The sequence below is a fragment of the Elephas maximus genome, chromosome 19 (assembly GCF_024166365.1).
Source record: "Elephas maximus indicus isolate mEleMax1 chromosome 19, mEleMax1 primary haplotype, whole genome shotgun sequence".
Taxonomy (NCBI): Eukaryota; Metazoa; Chordata; class Mammalia; order Proboscidea; family Elephantidae; genus Elephas; species Elephas maximus.
The window spans coordinates 46,089,862-46,114,569 of record NC_064837.1 but is presented as its reverse complement, the minus strand read 5'-3'; the positions used below and the strand labels follow the sequence as shown (position 1 = coordinate 46,114,569).

At 49.7% G+C, this 24,708-nt stretch overlaps 1 protein-coding gene across 2 annotated transcripts in view; it reads right to left on the bottom strand.

The window, feature by feature from the left end:
* Positions 1-1,128: 1,128 nt before the first annotated feature.
* ARHGAP23 (Rho GTPase activating protein 23) overlaps positions 1,129-24,708 on the bottom strand; it is a 74,912-nt gene continuing 51,332 nt past the window's right edge. The window contains exons 17-24 of one of the 2 annotated variants that reach the window (XM_049859951.1): positions 23,390-23,468; positions 19,565-19,638; positions 19,234-19,323; positions 18,451-18,576; positions 11,015-11,056; positions 10,353-10,449; positions 7,936-7,967; positions 1,129-3,770 (exon numbers count right to left, since the gene is read on the bottom strand). In XM_049859951.1, the coding sequence (XP_049715908.1) occupies positions 2,733-3,770; positions 7,936-7,967; positions 10,353-10,449; positions 11,015-11,056; positions 18,451-18,576; positions 19,234-19,323; positions 19,565-19,638; positions 23,390-23,468 (1,578 nt within the window). In that variant the 3' untranslated portion in view covers positions 1,129-2,732. The remainder of the gene's footprint in view (positions 3,771-7,935; positions 7,968-10,352; positions 10,450-11,014; positions 11,057-18,450; positions 18,577-19,233; positions 19,324-19,564; positions 19,639-23,389; positions 23,469-24,708) is intronic. The other variant, XM_049859952.1, reaches the window with a different exon arrangement.

The following is a 24,708-nucleotide window of genomic DNA, read 5'->3' as shown; positions in this document are numbered from 1 at the left end:
TTCAGGATAGCTCTTGAAACATTCTTTTTTGACGATGAATTCGACACCATTCCTCTTCGAGTTGTCATTCCCAGCACAGTAGACTATATGATTGTCCGATTCAAAATGGCCAATCCATTTCAGCTCACTAATGCCTAGGATATTGATGTTTATTCATTCCATTTCATTTTTGATGATTTCCAATTTTCCTAGATTCATACTTCGTACATTCCAGGTTCTGATTATTAATGGATGTTTGCAGCTGTTTCTTCTCATTTTGAGTCGTGCCACATCAGCAAATGAAGGTCCCGAAAGCTTTACCCCATCCATGTCATTAAGGTCAAGTCTACTTTGAGAAGGCAGCTCTTTCCTAGTCATCTTTTGAGTGCCTTCCAACCTGGGGGGCTCATCTTCCAGCACTATATCAGACAATGTTCCGCTGCTCTTCATAAGGTTTTCACTGGCTAATGCTTTTCAGAAGTAGACTGCTGGGTCCTTCTTCCTATTCTGTCTTAGTCTGGAAGTTCAGCTGAAATCTGTCCTCCATGGGTGACCCTGCTGGTATCTGAATACCGGTGACATAGCTTCCAGCATCACAGCAAGACACAAGCCCCCACAGTACGACAAACTGACAGACACGTGGGGGGTTCTAAGCTTACATATGAGAATAAGACAATGGGCAACACCCACACTGCCCTTTTGAGATATTATCTGGGCCTGGAGTGCCTATGATGACAGCTGGCCAGGGCGGCCCCCTCAGGGCATGGGCCTTGCCCAAACCCCTGTCTGCTGGGCAGCACCTCACCTCAGGGAGGTTTGGGGGCCTCTGGGACCATTCTGAAGGGAATCCAGGATCCAGGCCTGAGAAGGAAGGTCCCTGTGCACCTGTCTGACCTCTGCAAGGATACCAAGAACAGGGGCTTGGAAACCGGCACCTCCCCCAGGAATGAAGGTCATCCACTCTTCCAGCCTACATTCTGAGCCTGTGTCATTGCTCACACCAGTCTCCCATGACACCTATAAAGCTGCCAGGAGGAAGAGATTTGCCCCCACCCACCACAGCCTGGTCCTCCACCTGCTACTGCCTGGCCCAGCCCCCGCTGCCCTCCCTTCTAGGCTGGGTACCTTGCTCTCCCATCTCAGCCCTGCTCTGGCCCTCTCCTCCCTCCAAAACAATTGAGACAGCTGACTCGCGCCTCAAGGAAAGCCATTTATTTCCAAGATAGACTGTACTTTTAAGACAGGACTTTTCAGAAGCAGGACATCTTAGTTGTCGCCTAGAGAGGTGTGTCAGGGACACAGTGAAGGAGACATGCGGATGTGGGGCAGGGGGGCTTTACCCAACACTGTTACAGCACTTTTTAAAATGAGCAAAACATCTTTAAAAATCCTTATAAATTCTTTATAATATGTTACACATTTAGAGACAATATTTACAGTAAAAGGAGGGGGGAGGGAGGAGTCTACTTTACAGCAAATCTTTGCAGAAAACAAGAGGACTGATAGACGTGGCTGTGGGTTCACAGCCCCACTTGGGCTTCCCTGGAATGAGTGAGGGGGTGTGGGGGGAGGCCAGGTGCTCTGCCATCTGTATCTATTTACAATGTGTGGAGAGGGGAGGGGGCTGGGTCCTGCCCATCCTGAAGGAACAGCCCAGCTCAGACCCCATACATGCGCACGCGTGCGCATGTGTGTGTGTGTGTGTGAGAAAGAGAAGCAGGACAGAGACAGGGCCACCAGTGGTGTTTCTGACTCCCCCCTCCTAAGGGGTGAGAGTAGGGGTCTGTGTGCCTGAGTTGTGGAAGCACAGGGGGCACAGCTGGAAGAACAAAAGAGAGGCAAGGGAGGTACCAGCAGGGGGGACCCTGCATACTCCCCAAACTGTCTGGGGAACAGGCAACTCCCCTTAGTCAAAGCCCTTGGGGGGGCGGCTTAAAAAAAAAAAACAAACCAAACCCATTGCCAATGAGTCAATTTCGACTCATAGAGACCCGATAGGGGTGTGGCTTGGGGGTTGGCAAAGGGATGGGTGAGGGGGAAAGTAGCCTGGTGGGGGTCTCAGTCCCGCCTCTGCAGAGTGGCCCCACCCCCTTCTCTGGCTTGCCTGACAAATAGGGGGACAGGATCCCCATGCGCTTTGTCTGGTGGGGAGCTCTGGGAGGATGAGGGGAAGGAAGGAACGGGAGTGGCAGAAGCAGCTACTGGAAACACCTCTGGACAGTGACTACACACACTCGTGCACACAGGCCCTCCTCCCCCGTGGACACCACCACCCAACACACATACACAGCCCACTCTTTTACTCAGGAGCTAAGGGGGGCAGGGCAGGGAGAGGAAAGAAGCGAACGGCCAGCATTACCCAGTGTCTTTCCTTTAGTCTGAAATTTGGGGATTCACTACCCACACCCCATAGTGGGCAAGGGCCCCTAAGGGCAGACACAGAACGACCCAGGAGGGCACACTCTGTCACTAATCCAGGGGACCCCCAGCAGCCCTGTGCTGAGCCGGGCCCGTCCCCTCTCCTCTCCCTCTAACTCCACGTCTCCCTCTCTTCCACTCCTCTTCCTCCAGCCAGCCTGCCTTCTCTGCCCACCCCACCACCTCCAGCACACAAGCTAGAGATGCAGCCTGCAGCTCCCAGTCCGACGCACCGAGGGGCACCAAAACTGGGGAAGGCGTGCAAACCAGAGGAGGCTCCCCGTTCCCCAGAGGCTCCAGGGAGGGCTAGGGCCCGGGGACGCGGGCGGGGCGGGTCACAGACACCGGTGGAGGCGGGCAGCAGCCGAGCGGCGCGGGGGCTGGCTCTGCGCGGCTCCGGGCTCCCCCATTGCCGGGGGCAGCGAAGCCGCGGATGACGAGGCCCGCGCCTTAGTGGACTCCAGGCTGCTGAGGCCCGAGTCCTTGTTGTCACTGTGCGCCCGAGGGCCCGCGGGCTCTGGGGGGCCCCCGCCGCCCAGCTCCTTCCACTCGTTGAAGTTGAGGTCGGTCAACGGACTCTGCACCACGACTGTGTGGCGGCGCCAGCTGCTGCGGCGCCGCCGCGTCTCTGGCGACAGCGGCCGCCGAAGCCGCACCGCCAGCATGTCGTCCGCGGTGCCGCGAAGACGCAGCCGCAGCGCCTCGATGCGCGAGGGCCGAGACACCAGCGCCGCGGCGGACGCCGGAGGGCGCAGCGACTCCTGGCTGCTGGAGGACGCCGAGCCGAGCAGCTCGGCGACGCGGGGTCCCGTCCGGCCCGCGCCCTCGCCGTCCGGGCGGCTCCGGGACAGGCGGCGCCGCGCCAGGGTATCGCAGGGGATCAGGTGGTGCGAGCTGAAGGAGGGCCGGCGCGCCAGGCGCCCCGCGGGTCCCGCGCTGGCCGCGCCCGCCTCGGTGTCCGTCTCCACGTGGCTCAGCTCGCTGCGCTCGTCGTCCGCCTCGTCCCCAGCGCCCGCCCTCCTGCCCCCGGCGCCGGAGCACACGCTGCGGTCCATGGTGGACAGGGTTGAGTAGCCCGAGACGATGGAGCGCGTGTCCGCGGCCGGCCGCTCCTCTGGCGCCGCTGAGGGGCTGAGGCGCCCGGGGACCTCCGGGGCAGCGGCACCCGGCAGCTGCCCCTCCGGCAGGTCCTGGGTCCCCGGCAACGGCGCCCCCGCCCCGGGCTTGTGCGCCTCTTGCTCCGAGTCGTCGTCGGTGCTGCTGCCCAGTCCCCGCGCCTCACGCCGCTTCTTCCGCTTGCGGTTGACGGCCGAGATGAAGGAGATCGCCAGCATCTCCCGGGCGTACGGCTCTTTCTTGGGGGCCCACGAGCCCTGTGCGGGGAGACAGGTCTGTATGCTGGAGGTGGTCAGACGCGCCAGTGTTGCCCTCTCTCCTAGCCCCAGGCTTGAGGGCCTCAAAGCCCTCCATAGGCCCACCCGTACAGCTCCACACCCCAGCACCCAATTTCAACAGGTCCAAACCAAGTCCATGCCCTCATCATAAAAAGAACCCATCTCAGTTGGAGTGTCATTATCCTCTCTGAAGACTCCTTCAGCGTCCCAGTCCTCAATCTTGAAGCCTCCTCAGCACCCCTTGTGTACTCCAGACCCTCAACTCTAGCCTCACCCCCACACCCAATTTCTACTCCATTATCCATATCCAGCACCAGAGAAATCCTGTTAAACACAGCTCTGGTAGTAACAGTCTCTCAACAGTGAATAATATTTGAAGTTTGAACCCATTTTGCAACTTATTTCTTTGTTCCTTTCTCTGACCACAAGCTCCTACCCTCTTCCCTCTCCACTCACTTCCACCCCAAAACCTGCCTTTCCTAGTACTTAATATAACCTGCCAGACTTTAATTCTTCCCCTTCCCCTCTGCACTTCAGCATTTCAACCACCACCCCCCTCCCCCGCCAGCTCCCCACCCCAGCAATCCCCAGCCCAGAACACTCCAACCCCAGCTTCTGCTGCCAAAAGTTGCCCAAAAATCCTGTATAAGCCATTGAGTGCGGTCGCCCCGTGGTTGTGATTTTCACCCCCAAGCTGCCAACCTTACCTGTACCAGCTCACTGCTAAGCCCTGTGCGTGCTTTCCAATCTGTCCTTCCTTGATCTCCCTGAAGAGCCCACACTGACCATCATTACCTCCTCATGCTGGTTTTCATTCACCCTTTCTGGACTCCCCTCTGCCTCTTGGTAGAGAAATCAGTGTTCCCCAGCATCCCACCACCTGCTCTCGAGACCTCTCTTTCCAAACCAAACTCTCTCTTGACCTCCAGAACTCTTCTTGCATCTGTGACTCTACCTGAGTTCCTGCAGGCACCTAACTCAATCTATCTGGAACTACATTATCCAACTTACCCCTGCCCCAAACTGACTCTATTTGTATGGTCATCTGACTCTTCCCTCCCCGCCAAACCACAGCCAAGACGTCTTACTTCTCCTTCTAAAATGACTTCCAAAGCCAGCTCTTCCCGTCTTCTGTTCAGTCTCTCTGCCTTTTCTGGACCTTTCCACCCTCTCCTCACAGGGCTCCCTATCTCCGCCCTTGCCTCACTGCATTCTCTCCTCCTCCTCAGCAATGGTTCTGTGACTTGCCTGGTGCTTAGAGACCCAGATAGAAATGAGCCCAGGTTGACCAGCCCACATTTAGCTGGTTTCATCCACCCCAGCCACAAGCTGTAGTCTAACACCTGGGCAGGGTGAACCAGGGCAGGCGTCATCGTCACGTCTCAGAGGGCGGGCTCTGGAGCAGGCAATTAGCTGTCTGTGGGACCCAGGGCAAGTTACAGAAGTTCTGGCCTCGTTTCCTCAACTGAGAGATAAGGACAATACTGCCTCTATTCACAAGGCATTTGTGAAGATGAATAATTCTGAGCACAGTAACTGCCACATAGCGAATGCTCAGTAGATGGTACTATTATTAATATTGTTGGCTATTTTTATTTGGGAGTCAGTGATGACCAAAAGCACTATAATGACTGAACTGATACCCTCCACCAAGCGCGCTGTCCAGCCTTCAGTTCCTCTGGAGAAGAGGCTTCTTAACTGGAGTCCTGGGATGGTCACTGGGGACCCAAAGTCCCCCCTGCCAAAGTTGCTCCAGAGTTTCTGTATGTATGTGTCTTTCTGGAGCAAGGGTGTATAGCTTTCCCCTCATTCTGGAATGGGCCTGGAATCAAAAGTCAATGGAGAATCCCTGCCTTCCAGGGTCTGTGATGCTGTGGTGTTTTGATCAATGCACATGTTTTGAGTGGTCAACTAGTCGTCCCTCAGGGTAAAGGTCATGGAGAGGTTTCAGCTGGGGCCAGGATGGGGCAAGGCCACGCCTCAGGTGGCTTAAGGGAATATTTAGGAACATGAGGGGAAATGAAGTAAGGCAGGTGGGGGGAATAAGACGGGGCCTGGCTAGGAGGTGGGCTTCTCCCTGGGCCAGCCGGGTCCTTGAGCTGGTTACAACAGGCAGTGGAGAGACTTGAGTGGGAAGTGAGGGACCAGCGAAGAAGACAGAAGTGGTCCCCTTCCCCAAGAACTTGTAATTAAACTGATAAGGGAGCCTTCTGAGCATAACTCTGGTAAGCTCCAACCACAGTGGAGAAGATTAAGAGCAAGCTAAGAGATGTCTGTGGTTTTTGCCTAGCCCACACGCCCACCATGAACAGCCAAAACCGTCCTTGCAGGAGGCGGGATCAGAGTGTGACTGTAATTCAGTGTGCTGACACCACATCGGTGTCCTGTACACAGCCTGAGAAAGCTGTGGAGACAGGGGATTGTTAAATCTGGAACAATGGTTTCCAACTGTTATCTCAGCCTGAGAGCGAGCTATTCAAATAGAATCCTCCCTAGAAACCCAGTTTCCTGAAACAGAACAAAGCAGCAGCCGGCTTAGACTGAGGAGGGTGGGGCTTGGAGCCGCCCCCTCAGTCCTCCCACACACCTGCTGGTGGTGATGACCCCAAGGGGGCTGGAGGAACAGTTTGACAACCACTAACCTAGATTTTAGAGAGTCAGGCAAAAGAGCCAGAGGCTGGAGGTGGTGTTTCTAGTACTGCACTGGGCTCGTCCCTGCCCTCGGGGAGCACACAGCCAGGTGAGGGGCCAGGCCCTGGTACCCAAGGCGGCCCCTTACCTACAACCAGGATGGATGCCACACACTCTCAGGTGCCCAGTGCCTCCTTCCCTGGCTCTGGTTCTGGCATCCCAAGTGGTTCAGACACCGGAGACCCCTGCTATATACACCACTCGATGCCCTTGTCCCATGGTAGTTGTTTCTCACTATCGGTTAATAAACTGGCACCCTGGCCTACGCCTCTGTTTCTCAGGGCCTTGGCTGACTGGTTTGGGTTCAATTCCTGTGCCGGAAAAATCAAGAAACGCCTGAAGCCTGAAAGCAGAGGATCAGAACTCGGAATACAGACAATTCACCAAAAAACGCTCTGTCTTGAAAGGCCATCTAACTAGCTCTCCACTCCTCAATGCCTGAAAACATGTCCAGTCAAACTTCTAGTTACTTATACTCTCTGAGCCTTGGTTTTCCTAGAACTCAAGGGTCTTTGGTAATGATTAAGCAAGATAAATATTTGTGAAAAGTTGCTGGCATCTAGCAGGTGCCCAGCAAATTTAAGTAAATTCACTTCTCTTTTGTTTCACACTAGGGATTTTGAGTAACTCACTGAGGCCACAATGAAGTAAGTCCCTGAGTTAGTTTAAAGACATACTCTTTATAAAGCATGTTCTATGTTCAAGGCCCTGTGACTAAAAAGAGGGCCTTCTGAGGAGTTCCCAAGGTAATGTGGGCCTAGACTAGCACGCAGTATATGCTAAGGCCCTGAAAGAAATGAATTCTATCTCCAGAGGCTTCAGGGAGGAGGTGGCATGTGAGCCACAGGGAGGCCAGTGGTACAGTCCACTGCGGACAGGTTGAGGTCACAGGGGCTAAGTAAGAAGGTCTTTTAGCCAGTGGGGCCTCTGCTGAGAGTGTGGAGGAACCAGATCTACCTGGGACCGAGCAGGGCTGCCAGGCAAAGAGCTGGCTCCTCTCAGGCCTAGACCACCTTCAGAGGCCCTGGTGCTGCCAGCAATGCTCTTGGCTCCTTTAGGAAGCTCACCTCGCCTTTTGCCACCCATTTCAGATCTCCTTCACTGGCCTCAAACCTTCCTGCCTCCTTCAATCTCAGCTGAGGACCTCACCTCCTACTTGACTGAGGAAAGAGGAGCCAACAGATGGGAACGCCCCCAGCTCTCCACCACCAACTCTGCTTGCAGCTGTGCCAATCTTTCTTCTCCATCACTTCCTGGTACACCTTGGGAGGTGCCTCCTTGGGGCAAAGGCACTCCAGCCTGGTGGGCCCAGATCCTAGCTCCTCCTACTCCCTTTTCTCTCTCATCAACTTCCCTCAGGGTCCAATCAAATTCTCCCAATTCCTCTGACTGAAAAAGCAAAGCGGTCTGGCTTGTATAAGGATAAAGCCTTCAGAATTGCCTTGGCACTTACCTTGGACTTGGCTGAACTACAGGTGGTGGAATCTGTTGGTGAGAGCCCAAAAGAAAAATGAACGTTAGATCAGGGTAAGAGAAGGCTGGGTCTTGTGAACACACTTACTCTCCACAAAGGCTTCAGAAACCAGGGAGGTATCAATCCTGAGCTCTCCCCAGGCCCTGGGAGTGTGCCAGGCCTCTGATGTCATTTCCTATGGGGTAGGGATGGAGCCGAAAGTGATGTCAATCACCAATTCCTTTTGAGACAGGAGGTGACATCAGGCTGCCAGCTACTGACCCTCATTTGCCCAGGGGTAAGGGCAACAGGGGCTTTTCTGTGGGCCTGCTTCCTTTCATCCGCCCCCTCTCCTATTCCTGTTAATTCTGAAGCACTGGAGAGAAAATGCCAAATATGAGACACAGTCCACAGAAACCACAACAGTGAAACACAGCAAATCACAGATGCTCTGGAGAAATGGAGATCACACAGGGCATAGGGAAGCAAGTGCCCCACATCCACCCTTACCACATCCCCAGGAGATGAGAGGGGAGAGGGACCATGTGAGTGATGGAGTAAACAGGCAGAGAAGTGATAGGGCTCAGGAGGTGATCGAAGCCTTGAGAGGCTCCAGACCTTATGGGACAAGGTACCCTGATTATAGCCAGAGTTGTGAGGAAGAGTAAAATCATTACGTCTATGGGGCTAGGGTCCCACTCCCTTAATGCCATTGGTGTGGAGGAGCCAGAAATGAGTCTGGCAATGCTCTCTCCAAGACTGAGGAAGGAGCAGGCTGATCCAAGGAGCTTCCCAGGTCCAGTGGGAGCAGTGGATGGGGTGCGGTTAATCCACACTCTCTGGCAAGCAAGTTAGATGCCTCTTACAGAAGCCCCCACCCCTGCCCATGGTGAGGAGAGCGAGATGGGCTGACCACACAGCAACATACACAGGGCAGGGAGCGGCAGCAGGTGATTAGAAGAGGCAGGGGGCTCCTCTCTGCCATCCCGCCCCCATATCTTCTCGCCCCTCCCCCAGCCTGCCTCTTGCCACTAGAGGTACTGTTGGCATGCCTGTCAGAGACAAAGCTAGTACCCGTTGCCGTGGAGTCGATTCCGACTCATAGCAACCCCATGTGTGTCAGAGTAGAACTGTGCTCCATAGCGTTTTCAGTGGCTGATTTTTCAGAAATCGATTGCAGGCCTTTCTTCCGAGATGACTCTAGGTGGATTCGAACAGCCAACCTTTTGGAGGGCCTTAACCATTTGAACCACCCAGGGACTCCCTGTCAGAAACAGGACCCATCAAATATGAAAGGGGTGGGGAGTTAGTGACCTGAGCACTGGCCATTGTCTCCAGACATGTAAATCCTCTTCCCCTGCTAGAGAGGACCAGAGACCGTGGAAGCAGGACTTAGGGGCTGAGTGACCAGGGGCCCTGGAAGCAGGACTTGGGGGCTGAATGACCAGGGGCCCTGGAAGCAGGACTTAGGGGCTGAGTGACCAGGGGCCCTTGTCCTTGAACTAGGAAGAGCCAGTCCCTGGGGTGACTGATACAGGAGCTATAGATATGGAGAAGATTCTGGAGGTGGCATCACTTGTGTCAGGGGAGGCTGGGTCCTGCTACCAGCCAAGTTTCCCTCAGCCAGATGACCAGGAGGGGCCAGATCCAGCATGGAGGGAAGGCGGCAGAGTGTGGGGGCTGTGGAGGGCAGCCATCCTGTGCCCAGACTTCCTGGTAAGGGGAAAGAATCTGGCTCCATCCAGTGCCTCCTTCCTCCTGAGAAGGGGCCTTAGAGGCCACGGTTCTTACTGGGCATGGGTGACTGATATACCAGGGAGAGGTCCAGGACATTTCCCCCTGCCTCTCATGCCTGCCCAACCTTCTTATAATCACCCGCTACTGTTAGTGACCAAGGCCAAGAAACCAAACTGTACCCTTTAAATCTCCAACAGGTCCGCTGGAGGTGGGGAAGGGGAGAGAGGGGTAGTAGGGAGGAGAAGAGGAGGGAGCAGGGTCACGGTGGGGGGAGGGGGAGGGAAGCATGGGGGAAGAGGAAGGAAGACGGGTGGAGGGGTGCAGGAGAAAAGGAAGAAAAATTAAAAAGAGAACATGCCCTGAAGGCCAGCCCATGAGAAATTAAAGGCTCAGGAAGGAAACCAGTGAAGGAGGGCGAACAAAGCAACAAGGGAAGCTGCAACCCAGCCCTGGGTGGGGCAGTCTAGCAGAAGAGGCAGTGGCACACAGGGCAAGTGGGACTGCCCAGAAGGAAAGGGCCTTAACACGCCCCAGACTCAGTGGCAGGACAGGGGAGGGGCCCAATGGGGCAAGAGCAGGGAAGCTGGTCATCTGGCCGGGCATCTGGGACCCTCAGGAATGTAAAGCCCCACCCCCACCCCCACCAGGCTTGCATCCCACTCCCCAGCCCCTGAACTCACCGGAACCTGGGTCAGCAGGGGGCACCGTCCTGCCAATGTTGGGCAGGAGGTACTCGATGTTGGGCACTGACTGAGGCTCCTTGTCATCCACAGGGGTCTGCAAACAGGGAGCAGGGATCAGCCTGTATGCCCTCAGATGGCTGGTCCATGGAACCTTCAGAATGAGGTGCTCTGAAGGCAGCCCATGCCCCTCCCATCAGACTGGGGCTCCAAAAGCAGGGCCATCTCCCTCATCAGCCAGGTGCTCTTGAAGGCAGGGCCTACATGGTCCCCATCAGACTGCTTTATGTCTTCCCCAACACCTGATGGACTCCCTGAAGGCCTGAGTTGTTCCTGTAGCTGAGGGCAGGAGCTGTGTCTCTCCCATCAGACTGGAGCTTCCTACAACATACCTTCCACGTAAGACCAGGTAGTGACTGCCTTTGCTACTGGACTGGGTTTCCTCAGGGCAAGGCCTGTATCTCCCCCATCTGACTGGAGGCTCATGAAGGCAAGGATTGTGTCTCTCCCATCAGACTGGAGGATCCTCAGGAAAGGATCTATGTTTCCTCCATCAAACTGGAGATGCCCCAAGTGCAGGGACCTTCCCTGCTCAAGTCTTGCTGCCCCTTCCCCGACCTGGGGGATCCCGCTCCCCTCCCCAGCCCCTTGCATCTACTTACTCTCTCTCCCTTGTCCTCTTCATCGCTGAAGAACCAGTCTGACTGCAGGGGAGACAAAAGGAAGTGAAGAAATCAGCGTCGGAAGGGGCTGGGGGAAGACAGGGACACATGGACCCCTCAACCTGCTCGGTTCCGAGGACCCACTCAGGTGCTGAATGGAGAGGTACAAGAGGGGACACCAAGAAGCAAGGGTCTTTCTTAAAAAGTCCAGACTTACTGAACCAGTTGAGACTAGTTGTTGTTGTTAGGTGCCGTCGAGTCAGTTCCAACTCATAGCGACCCTATGCACAACAGAACAAAACACTGCCTGGTCCTGAGCCATCCTTACAATCGTTGTTATGCTTGAGCTCATTGTTGCAGCCACTGTGTCAATCCACCTCGTTGAGGGTCTTCCTCTTTTCCGCTGAACCTGTACTCTGCCAAGCACGATGTCCTTCTCCAGGGACTGATCCCTCCTGACAACGCGTCCAAAGTATGTGAAATGCAGTCTCGCCATCCTTGCTTCTAAGGAGTATTCTGGTTGTACTTCTTCTGAGACAGATTTGTTTGTTCTTTGGGCAGTCCGTGGTATATTCAATATTCTTTGCCAATACCACAATTCAAAGGCAACAATTCTTCTTCAGTCTTCCTTGTTCATTGTCCAGCTTTCACATGCATATGATGCAATTGAAAATACCATGGCTTGAGTCAGGCGCACCTTAGTCTTCAAGGTGACATCTTTGCTCTTCAACACTTTAAAGAGGTCCTTTGCAGCAGATTTACCCAATGCAATCCATCTTTTGATTTCTTGACTGCTGCTTCCATGGCTGTTGAGACTAAAGGACTCCCCAAAACTATCACCCTGAGATACTCCATAAACCTTGAACTGAAACTACCCCCCCATGTCACTTTTTAGGTAAATAAGAGATAGGCTCATAAAATAAGGAATATTACCAGTGAGTACTGTGCACCTGTAAAAAATCATCCATATGAGATCAAATGGTCAACAACTACTCTAAAGCAGAGATGAAAGGGTAAGGAGACTGGGAAACCAGATTACTGGATACAAAACATCCAGAATGGAATTAATGAGAATGCTGACACACTGAAAAATGTAACCAATGTCACTGAATAATTTGTGTAGTCATTGTTAAATGAGAACCTAACTAGCTCTGTAAACATTCATCAAAAAACACAATAAAATATTATTTATTAAAAAAAAAAAAAGACAGGAGTCCCCTCTGGCAGTGCAGTGAATTACTTAATATCGCCCTTCTAGCCTTGGTTTTATACCTCTCACCAAATGACTAGGTGGGACTAATAAGGTGCTTCTGGCCCACAAAGTGGATTGGATAGTTTGCTAATAATACAAATAAGGTGCATGGCACACTTGTGAAGGTTGTTGTTTTTAGGTGCGGTTGAGTCGGTCCCGACTCATAGTGACCCTATGCACAACAGAATGAAACACTGCCCAGTCCTGTGCCATCCTCATAGTTGTTGCTATGCTTGAGCCCATTGTTGCAGCCACTGTGTCAATCCATCTCACTAAGGGTCTTCCTCTTTTTCGCTAACTTTTTACTTTACCAAGCATGATGTCCTCTAGGGACTGATCCCTCCAGATAACATGTCCAAAGTATGTGAGATGTAGTCTTGCCATCCTTGCTTCTAATGAGCATTCTGGTTGTACTTCTTCTAAGACAGATTCGTTCTTTCTTTTGGCAGTCCATGGTGTATACTCAATACTCTTCACCGACATCACAATTGAAAAGCGTCAATTCCTCTTTGGTCTTCCTTATTCATTGCTCAGCTTTCACAGCTTTTCACAAGGTGAGGCAAAAACACCATGGCTTGGGTCAGGCACACCTCGGTCCTCAAAGTGACATCTTTGCTTTTCAACACTTTAAAGAGGTCTTTTGCAGCAGACTTGCCCAGTGCAATGTGTCTTTTAATTTCTTGACTGCTGCTTCCATGAGTGTTGATTGTGGATCCAAGTGAAATGAAATCCTTGACAATCTCAATCTTTTCTCCGTTTATCATGATGTTGCTTATTGGTCTACTTGTGAGGACTTTTGTTTTCTTTATGTTGGGGTGTAATCCATACCGAAGGCTCTGTTCTTTGATCTTCATCAGTAAGTGCTTCAAGTCCTCTTCATTTTCAGCAAGCAAGGTTGTGTCATCTGCATAATGCAGGCTGTTACTAAGTCTTCCTCCAATTCTGATGCCCTGTTCTTCTTCATATAGTCCAGTTTCTCAGATTATTTGCTCAGCATAGAGACTGAATAGGTATGGTGGAAGGATACAACCCTGACACACACCTTTCCTGACTTTAAACCATGCAGTATCCCCTTGTTCTGCTCGAATAACTGCATCTTGATCCATGTACAGATTGCTCATGAGCCCAATTAAATGTTCCAGAATTCCTATTCTCCACAATGTTATTCATAATTTGTTATGATCCACACAGTCGAATGCCTTAGCAGGGTCAGTAAAACACAGGTAAACACCTTTCTGGTATTCTCTGCTTTCAGCCAAGATCCATCTGACATCAGCAATGATATCCCTGGTTCCATGTCCTCTTCTAAATCCAACTTGAATTTCTGGCAGTTCCCTGTCAATATACTGCTGCAGCTGCTTTTGAATGATCTTTGGCAAAATTTTGCTTGCATATGATATTAATGATATTGTTCAATAATTTCTGCATTCTGTTGGATCATCTTTCTTGGGAATAGGCATAAATGGATCTCTTCCAGTCGGTTGGCCAGGTAGCCGTCTTCCAAATTTCTTGGCATAGATGAGTGAGCACTTCCAGCTCCGCATCTGTTTGTTGAAACATCTCAATTGGTATTCCGTCAATTCCCGGAGACTTGTTTCTCCCCAGTGCCTTCAGTGCAGCTTGGACTTCTTCCTTCAGTACCATCGGTTCCTGATCATATGTTACCTCCTGAAATGATTAAACGTTGACCAGTTCTTTTTGATATAGTGACTCTGTATATTCCTTCCATCTTCTTTTGATGCTTCCTGTGTTGTTTAATATTTTCTGCATAGAATCCTTCAGTATTGCAACTCGAGGCTTGAATTTTTTCTTTCAGCTTGAGAAATGTTGAGCATGTTCTTCCCTTTTGGCTTCTATCTCCAGGTCTTTGCACATGTCATCATAATACTTTGTCTTCCTAAGCCACCCTTTGAAATCTGCTCAGCTTTTTTACGTCATCATTTTTTTCTTTTACTTTAGCTACTCCACGTTCAAGAGCAAGTTTCAGAGTCTCTTCCAGCATCCATTTAGGTCTTTTCTTTCTCTCCTGTCTTTTTAATGACCTCTTGCTTTCTTCACGTATGATGTCCTTGATATCATTCCACAACTCATCTGGTCTTTGGTCGTTAGTGTTCAACGCGTCAAATCTATTCTTGAGATGGTCTCTAAATTCAGATGGGATATACTTGAGGTTGTACTTTGGCTCTCGTTGACTTGTTCTAATTTTCTTCAGTTTCAACTTGAACTTGCATATGAGTAAGTGATGGTCTGACCCGCAGTCAGCCCCTTGCCTGACTGATGATATTGAGCTTTTCCATTGTCTCTTTTCACAGGTGTAGTCTATTTGATTCCTGTGTATTCCATCCGATGAAGTCCATGTGTACAGTTGCCACTTATGTTGTGGAAAAGGTTTTGCAATGAAGAAGTCATTGGTCTTGCAAAATTCAATCATAAGATCTCTGGCATCGTTTCTGTCACCAAGGCCATGTTTTCCAACTACTAATCCTTCTTCTTTGTTTCCAACTTTAGCATTCCAATCATTAGTAATTATCAGTGCATCCTGATTGCATTTTGGTCAATTTCAGCCTGCAGAAGTTGGTAAAAACCTTCAATTTCTTCGTCTTTGACCTTAGTGGTTGGTGCGCAAATTTGAATAATAGTCGTATTAACTGGTCTTCCTTGTAGGCATATGGATATTATCCTATCACTGACAGCATTGTACTTCAACATAGATCTTGGAATGTTCTTTTTGACAATGAATGCAACCCCATTCCTCTTCAAGTTGTCATTCCCAGCATAGTAGACCATAAGATTGATTCAAAATGACCAATACCAGTCCATTTCAGCTCACTAATGCCTAGGATATCAATCTCTACGGGTTCCATTTCACTTTTGATGTTTTCCTCGATTCATTCTTCGTAATTCCAAGTTCTGATTATTAATGGATGTTTGCAGCTGTTTCTTCTCATTTTGAGTCGTGCCACATCAGCAAATGAAGGTCCCGAAAGCTTGACTCCATCCACATCATTAAGGTCGATGCTACTTTGAGGAGGCAGCTCTTTCCCAGTCATATTTTGAGTACCTTTCAACCTGGGGGGCTAATCTTCCAGCACTATATCAGACAATGTTCCGCTGCTAATCATAAGGTTTTCACTGTCTAATTCTTTGCAGAAGTAGAGCACTGGGTCCTTCTTCCTAGTCTGTATTAGTCTGGAAGCTCAGCTGAAACCTGTCTGCCATGAGGGACCCTGCTGGTATTTGAATACCGGTGGCATAGCTTCCGGCATCGCACAAGCCCCCACAGTACAACAAAGTGACAGACACGTGGGGAACACCCTTGTGAGGCTGGGGCCATGCAAATAAGATGTATGAAACCCTAACTAGGGGATTGGTCAGTGTTGCCATCCTGCTAGGGTTAAAGCGAGCCATCCCAGAGGTAGAAAGGGGGAACCTCACTGCCACCAAGAATGAAGAACTAGGAGTAGACTGTAGCCTTTGGACCTGGAATCCCTGAGCTGAGAACCTCCTAGACCCAGGAGACAAAAAGCTGTAACACTGAAGATGGCCAGAGACAGCAAGAAGCAGCGGCAGAGAAACGGTGACAGCAGAACCAGGAGAAGTGCAGGAGATGGTACAGGGGGTTTCCCAGCCCACAGAGAGAGAAAGCTGAGTGCCTTCGGGCAGGAGGTTTGGTGAAGTGGGGTGCCTCCAGGCACTTTTCAGCAGAGATAGGCTTGCTGACCCATGGAGCTAGAGAGCTGAGGGCCTTTAGGCCCAAGGCTTACTAGGGGAGTGGGGTGCCTCTGGGCACTTATCAGTGGAGCTAAAGTGCTTTGTAACACTTGCCTGAGCAGGGCAGAGGGCCAGGCCAAGGGGCCGAGGGCCAGACAGAAGCCTGCCTGCAGGCACAGCTGAGAAGCTGTCCTGATTGAAGAACTGTATCCTGAGTCATCCCTGATCCTGAATTGTAACCTGTTGCATCCCTAATAAACCCCTTAACTATATGGTCTGCGAGTTCTGTGTGGCCATTGCAATGAATTATTGAACGCAGCAGAGAAGTAGAGAGTGCCACGGGAGGGACGGCTGGTGTCAGAATCGGTAAAAAGTTTGGAGAAAGGAGGTATATTATCCGACCTCCACCTCACAGCAATCAGCCTTGGGCTGTTGGTGCTGATAATGATTCTGCCCCCATGTGAGGTTGGAGGAGGTCAGACGTCCCCGCCACGGCACCATTTTTATACCCCTCCTCTGCAACAGACCCTGGGCTGGCCTGGCCGCAGGAGAGGTCTCTAAGGGAGATTGATGGATCCTAGAACCCAACTCCATAGACTGAGAATCCCTCAGGGAGGAAAGGGTTGGGCCCAGTGTGGGAGGGAAATGCAGCCTGGAGTGGGAGAGGGCCCAAGTACAGATGGGTTACAGAATTATGGAGAGCTTCTCTCTTTTTTTTTTTTCTCTTTTTGCCTGTTTTTCAACCAACATTGTCCTGAACACATCACTGGGGCACCCTCCCTATGGCAAGCTGGAAGGCAGGGAAACATCAGCGCCCCCTAGTGCCGGCCAGGTCTATTGGCAGGAGAATGCCAGAGATGGCTGCTAGAGCTCCCAGAGCTGTCTACTACCCTGGCTCCACACTGACAACTGGGCAGGGGGGCAGCCCGCCAACCCATAAAATGACAAGGGAGGCAAAGAGGCGAGGCCTTTCTCATAAATGTCAAATAGGATAGAAAATAAAGTAAAAACCCCACACTTAAACACACTTTGTGATTTCGAGAATCTTAAAGATTTTTTTTTTTTTTAAGATAAAAGTTTTCTGAAAAAATATCAAAACAGATTGCCTACAACGGAACAAGTATCAGATGTAATTAGAACTCTCAGTAGCAACACTCAGACACAAGATGTCAAGGAAGCAAGTAATACTTTCAATGTGGGCAAGTCACTGTTCCTCTTTACACCTCAGTTTCCACCCTCTGTGTGGTACGAGGACTGGTCTGGATACTTTAAGGCCCCTTCCAGCTGGGCTGCCTTTGGGTTTGGCTTTGGAGGACAAAGGCCTCCAGTACCCTCTGCTGGCGACTCAGAGTTCTCATCTCTTGATGGACAATAACAGGAATACACAGGGCTCTTGGTGCCTCCATGAAGACATGAGAACAGAGGTGACCAGCTCAAGACACGTGAAGCACCGGTGCGGACCCCCGAAGGACTCCTGCCCTCAGGCCCATGCTTTCTGCCCTACCCCATCCTACCTCACCCCACCCCCACCGAGGGTATCACCATCACCTCCCTGAAGTCTCAGTGGGGCCTGCAGGGAAGGCGTCACTAGCAGCCAGGCCAGAGCTCTGTCCCCTCCTATGCACCCATCTGCCCATTTCCAACAGCATGCCTTTCCTTGGAGCCACCTTCTGAAGGCATGCCTCCGTTCACCTTTCCAGGCCTCCTTCCTCCCTCTGACTCTCACACTAATCTTGGAAGCTCAGGAGCCTCCTGATTCTCCTGGTGAGGACCCGACACCCCAGGACAGCAGGAATTCCCCTGCCAGGGAACACAACAGAGAGTCCCGGATGGAGTGGGAGAAAAGTGCGGAGCAGAACTCAATGCACATAAAAAAGACCAGACTTAATGGTCGGACTGAGACTGGAGGAAGCGCCAAGCCCACGGCCCCTGGACGCTCTGTTAACCTAGAACTAAAGTCACCCCCGAAGCCCACTCCTCAGACAAAGATCAGACTGGACTATAAAACATAAAGTCATACTCGTGAAGAGTGTGCTTCTCAGCTTAATCAGATACATGAAACCAAATGGGTGGCTCCTGTCCAGAGGCAAAAGGAGAAGGCAAGAAGGGACAGGAGCTAGTTGAATGGATACAAGACACCTAGGGTGGAAAGGGGGAGTGTGCTGTCACATCATAGGGATTGCAACTAATGTCACATAACAATACGTGTATAAATTTTGTATGGGAAATTAACTCGAGCCATAAACTTTCACATAAAGTACAATTTAAAAAAAAGACTGGCAGGGATTCTAGGATCCATTCCTGTTTTGCCTTGAAATGCAGCCTCTTGTTCCTGAAGGGCATTCAGCATCCCAGTGCCATTTTCTTAAGCTGTCTAACCTTCCCTGAACCCACTCGGGCTAAGCAGGAGCCAGGTGTTCAGAGGGACACAGGCCTAGGCTCAAAGTTCACACACACAGAGCAGATTGCTTACATGCTGAATCAGTGTCTCGATGATCTTGTAGCGATCAGGCATGTGGGTCACCATGTCTGTCATGTTGTCCTCAGACGTCCTCACCAGCGTCGGCCCAAAGACCAGGGCCAGGTTCCGGGGTTCCATCTGGACAGATGAGAGAAGCAGGTCAGGGTCAACATCCCTCCATATTCTGCCCTCCAGCACCTCCCAGTCCTCCCTCAGGCCCCTGTTGCTGACCACACCCCGAGCTGTCCCCAGCTTAGGGGCCAGACGCCCCTTGCACGGGCATGGTGGTACTGGGCAAGTAGGACACAGGTCTGATTCTAGCCCCATTCACCTCAGGCCCGGTGGAACCTACACACCTGTACCCAGCAACCCTGAGTGGTTAGCACCTCCCCTTGCTAGCAGTGAGAGGCCCTGGAGTGGGGACATGTTGGAGGTCCCAAGTGTAGTATTTTAGCACTGAGAGAAATCCTATAGCTCTCCTCATCCCACCCCCTCACTGCAGAACCAGAAGATACAAAGTGTTTGAGTAGGAAAATGCAATGCAAGGGATCTGAGCTAGATCAGAGGATGGACTTCCAACAGATCCAGGGAGGCAGTGGTTCTCTGCCTCTAGAAGACTCAGATGCTCAGGAGAGAGCTCTCCAGGGAGAAGCACTGCAGGCATGTGGGCAGAGGGTCGGGTGGGGACAGAATGACCTTTAAGGAGGAGGGCAGGCCAGTGAGGCTTGAGAATATGCTGAAGAGATTGCCTTAAACTCCATGTTTCCCAAGATTCCATGCCGGAACGACACCCACCTTGTTTTTCTCTGAGTGGTCAGCTATGGTCTTGAGATGGCCCACGAGGAATTTGAGTGTTTCATAGTAGTGTCCTGGGAGATCCCGGATCTGGGCAAGAGAGAGGAGGGACATGTGGCCAGGCTGTGACTCTCCCCCCATGCCCCCCAGAGTCCCAGTGCTGTACCTATGGGAGTCTAGAATCGCTCTCTGCCCCCTCCTTGTATAGATGGGGAAACTAAGGCCCGGAGTGGGAATCAGCAGCACTGGGTCCGGGCCTCCTGGGACAGGTGGTGCTCTCCCAGCCCAGTCCACTGGTGCCTTTTGCCTACCAGCACCTCTCTTGCCTCACCAGCTTCCGCAGTGTCTTCATCCGCTCCCTGGAGTCTTCAATGCGATTGGCCTCGATGAAGTCATTGTATTTGTCTGAAACACAGTGAAGGCTCTTTAGAGAGGTGGGGCAGCCCCTTCTCATACTCTCAGGGTGGGCAGGGGTCCCGCTGGGAGGTCAGTGTCTTGTGCCCATGCTGTTGGGTTTTAGGTGCTCTGGGGCCTTGTGTTTATGTGACTGAGCCCACGCAGCTGCGCCCAGGTGTGTACCTGACCTGGGTAGACCCAGGCGTGTCTGGGAAAAACTAAGACCTGAGCTGTACGGTGACAGTCGAAAAGAGGTCCCTGCCTGTTCTCCAGGGCACCAGAGGTCAGGAGGTCAAAAGAGAAAGGTTTCCCAGAAAGGGAGATGGGCCTTTCCATCTCCAGACGCCCACACACTCCCATGTCAGGGTCTCCCCCAACTCCCTTCACAAATCCATGGGGAACTGGAAAACGGAACGTGATTAAATTCATTCTGAAATCCATCTGGACAAGCAAATACACGAGAATAGCCAAGGATATTTTTTCTTACTGTGGTAAAATATGTAAGACATAAAATTCCGCATTTGAATCATTTTTAAGTGTGCAGTTCAGTGGCAGTAGTTCTAGTCACAATGTTGTGCGACCACCACTGTTGGTTTCCCAAACTTTCATCACCCCAAATAGAAATTCTGTACCCATTAAGCTTTAACTATCCATTCTCCCCTCTCCCCATCCCCTGACAATCACTAATCTCACTGCATTCGCCTCTTCCAGGCATTTCTCTAAGTGGGATCATACAGCATTTGCCCTTTTATGTCTGGCTTATTTCACTGAACATGTTTTCAAGGTCCGTTCATCACGTTGTCACATGTATTAGAACTTCATTCCTTTTTATGGCTAAATAATATTCATAGATACATACATTTTAGGTTGTCTTTTTGTTGCTGAGTTATAGTTTATGTATTCTGTAGTTCTTTAGATACTCTGAATATTAAATCCTTACCAGATATAAGATTTCCAAATATTTTTGTCCCTTCCCGGATTGTCTTTTCACTTTCTTGATGATGTCCTTTGGTGTCCAATTTTTTTTTTTTTTTATGAAGTTCAATTTATTTATTTTTTTCCTATTGTTGTTACTAATGCTTTTGGTGTCATATCCAAGAGTCCATTGCTAAATACACGGCTCTGAAGATTTACTCTTACGTTTTCTTCTAAGACTTTTATGGTTTTAGCTCTTATATTCAGGTCACTGATCCGCTCTGAGTTAATTTTCATCCACGTTGTGAGGCATGTCACAGCATCATCTGCTGAAAAGACTATTCTTTCCCCCACTGAATGTATTTGGCGCCCTAGTCAAAAATCAATTGGCTGTAGGTGTATGAGTTTATTTTTTGGATTCTCCATTCTATTCCACTGGTCTATATGTCTGCCTTTATACCCGTATCAGATGGTTTTGATTACTGTAGCTTTATGGTACATTTTGAAATCAGGAAGTGTGAGTTCTCCTACTTTGTTCTCTTTGTCAAGATTGTGTTGGCATTTTGGGGCCCCTTGCAATTCCATGTAAGTTTGAGGATTAGCTTTTCCATTTCCACGAAAAAGGCTGTTGTAATTTTGACAGGGATTGTGTTGAATCTGTAGACGACTTTGGGTAGTACTGACATCTTAATATTGAGTCCTCTAACACCAGGAACACAGGATGTTTTTCGATTTATTTAGGTATCCTTTCATTTCTTTCAGCAATCTTTTATAGTTTTTAGTGTATAAGTCTTTCACTTCCTTGGTTGAATTTATTTCTAAGTGTTTTATCCCTTTAGATAATATTGTACATGAAATTGTTTTCTTAATTTCCTATTCAGATTGTTCAGATTACTGGTATATAGAAACGCAACTGACTTTTGCGTGTTCATCTGGTATCCTACAACTTTGCTGTATTCATTTATTAGCTCCAGTAGCTTTTTTATGGAATCTCTGGGATTTTCTATATATAGAATTATGTCATCTGTGAACAGAGACAGTTTTACTTCTTCTTTCCCGATTTGGACACCTTTTATTTCTTTTTCTTGTCTAATTGTTCTGGCTAGAACTTCCAGTACAATGTTAAACAGCAGTAGTGAAAGTGGGCATTCTTGTCTTGTTCCTGATTTTAGGCGGAAAGTTTTCAGTCTTTCACCATTGAGTATAATGTTAGCTGTGAGTTTTTTGTAAATGTCTTTTAGCATGTTGAGGAACTGCCCTTCTATTCCTAGTTTGTTGAATGTTTTTACCATGAAAGGCTGTTGGATTTTGTCAATGCCTTTTCTGCATCAATTGAGAGGTCTTTTTTTTTTCTTCTTCTTCCTTCTATTAATTTGGTGTATTGCATTGATTTATTTTCTTATGTGAAACCACCCTTGCATTCCTGGAATAAATCCCACATGGTCACCATGCATAATTCTTTTAAGATGCTGTTGGATTCAGTTTGCTAGTATTTTCTTGAGAATCTATGCATCTATATTCATAAAGGATATTGGTCTGTGATTTTCTTTTCTTACAGTGTCTTTACCTCGCTTAAAGATTTTTTTAAAGAAAGAATAAGGGGGGATTTGACCTATCAGATAATGAAACATACTAAAAAAAATAGCATGACTAAAGCAGTATGGTACTGATAGAGAAACAGACAAGCTGAACAATTTGAAGGACAGAAAGGAGGGAAACAGGCCATGTCGATATTTACTATTTGATAAAGGCAGCACTTCAAACCAGTGGGGAAGTCACTGGGATGACTGGCCATCCTTTTGAGAAAAATTTTATTTCTATCTCATATAACACATAAACAAATTTAACTATATTACAGTGCTAAATATAAAAATTACAAAAACATTGGGAAAAAATAAGAAAATAATTTTATAATTATAAACCCTTCCTAAACATGAGATGCAGAATCCATTAAAGAAAAATTAACAGCTTTGACTACATTTAAAAATTGTTTTTAATTTCTATACCGAAAAGTTAAAAGGCAAATGTCAGGCCAAGAACAAACATTTACAAAAAATAACCAAGGATTAGTACCCAAAACCCAAAACCAAACCCACTGCCATCAAGTTGATTTCGACTCATAGCAACCCTACAGGACAGAATAGAACTGCCCCCATAGAGTTTCCAAGTAGTGCCTGGTGAATTTGAACTGCCAGCCTTTTGGTGAGCAGCCCTAGCTCTTAACCACTACGCCACCAGGGTTTCTATTTACATTATAGAAACTGGCAAATGCTACAAATTAGTACTTTTTCACCCTAGAGGGCCGGATGTTAAACATTTACCAGCACATCACTGAACTCAACTCCAAACCCCATGTCTGCATATGTGTGTCTTTGTCATGCATGTAAGAGGCTCTGAGAGGAAACACAATGAGTTGTTAATATGCAGCTCAGCAAACGGTCCAGAGCTGGGCTCTGGAGCCAGATGCTTGGGGTCATCAAATCCTGGCTCTTGTCATTTACAACCTGTGTGACCCTGGGCAAGTGACTTAATCGCCCTGTGCCTCAGTTTCCTCTTCTGTAAGGTAGGGATAATAGTAGCCGCCGCATGGTATTGTGGTAGGGAGTGGCAGCTGGCACAAAGTCAGTGCTCAGCAAGGGCTGCAAGCTCTGGAGAAAGAGGGGGGAATGACAGGGATCTTTGCATTTACTTTACTCGTATCTATATTGTTTTTTTTGCCTTTTTTTTTTATAAGCATGTATGTCTTTTATATTAAAAAACTGAAAGTAAAACCAACAACCCAAACAAAAGTGGCTGGTGCAGCACAGACCGGTACCGCCATCCTCCACTTCTACCTCCTACTTACCATCTGTGAACAGAGGCTCGGGCAACTTTCGGAAAAAGGACTTGAGCAGACTGCTGATCACATTTAGGTCTTGCCAGCGCTGGAGAGAAGGCAAAGGTGTCAGGCCACAGCCGGGCCCAGCCCAGATGCCCAAACCCCCACGCCCCCACACCCAGGGCCAGCTGGGCTCAGCCCAGGTGCTGGTGCCTCAGTGCTAGTCCAGCCCTAGAGTACAGCCCTGCCCAGCTCTTCCCTGTGATCCACTTGTACCAAGCTCCATCCACTCCAGAGATGGTGGCAGCAGAACAGAGTCCCATCTAGCTCCTGGCCCCTCTACCACCTGGCCCCAGCCTCTCTCTGCTCCAGCCAGCCCAGTGGGCTCCAATATTTTCCCAAACACAGAAAGTACCACGTACCTTCTTTGGGCCAGGCACTGTGGAGACAGACATGAGCAAGAGCTGCTCCGAGATGAATCTGCCCATTCACTCTCTATCCCTTCACGGGACCTACTAGTGCCAGGCTTGGCTCCTGCCTCCCAGTGTTCCCTAATTAGTAAAGAGTCACCCTTGGGCCCTTTTTCCTTACCCCCAAAGTCTAAGTATGCATAACTTAGCAGTCATTCATGCTTGACTCCTTCCTGCCTCAGACCCTTTGCACTTGCTATTTCTCAACTAGAACTCCCCTCTCCCTGTCATCACATGGCTGACTCCTCATTCCACCTAAATATTACCTCTTCAAAAAGGCCTTCCCTGGCTGTCAAAGCTACAGTAGCCACCATCACCACTGCCCCATCATTCTGCATCACAGCCCTGACTTCGTTTCTTCCATGGCAATTAGTCAACATGTCATTATTTTTTGTATGTGTTTTCTTGCTGATGCCTTGCTCCCTGCAAGACAGTAGTAAGCTTCATAAGGGCCAGAGATTATGTCTGTCTTATTCTCCATTGTATTCCCATCACCTAGCTAGCACAGTTAGCCTGGCTCTTAACCAAAAAACAAATAAACAAACAAACCCATTGCTGTCGAGTTGATTCCGACTCACAGTGGCCCTATAGGACAGAGTAGAACTGCCCCATAGAGTTTCCAAGGAGTGCCCGGCAGATTTGAACTGTGGACTTTTTGGCTAGCAGCTGTAGCCCTTAACCACTATGCCACCAGGGTTTCCAAGCCAGGCTCTTAAAAAAAAAAAAAAAGTTTTTTTTTTTTTTTTAAGGCGGTCTAAATCAGTAGTTCTCAACTTCAATACAAGACTGAAGAACTGTGGGTCATTGGCCCTTCTCGCCACCAGGGGGCGACATCACTCCATAGTGCTGCAAACCCAGTGACAACCACCTTGCCGG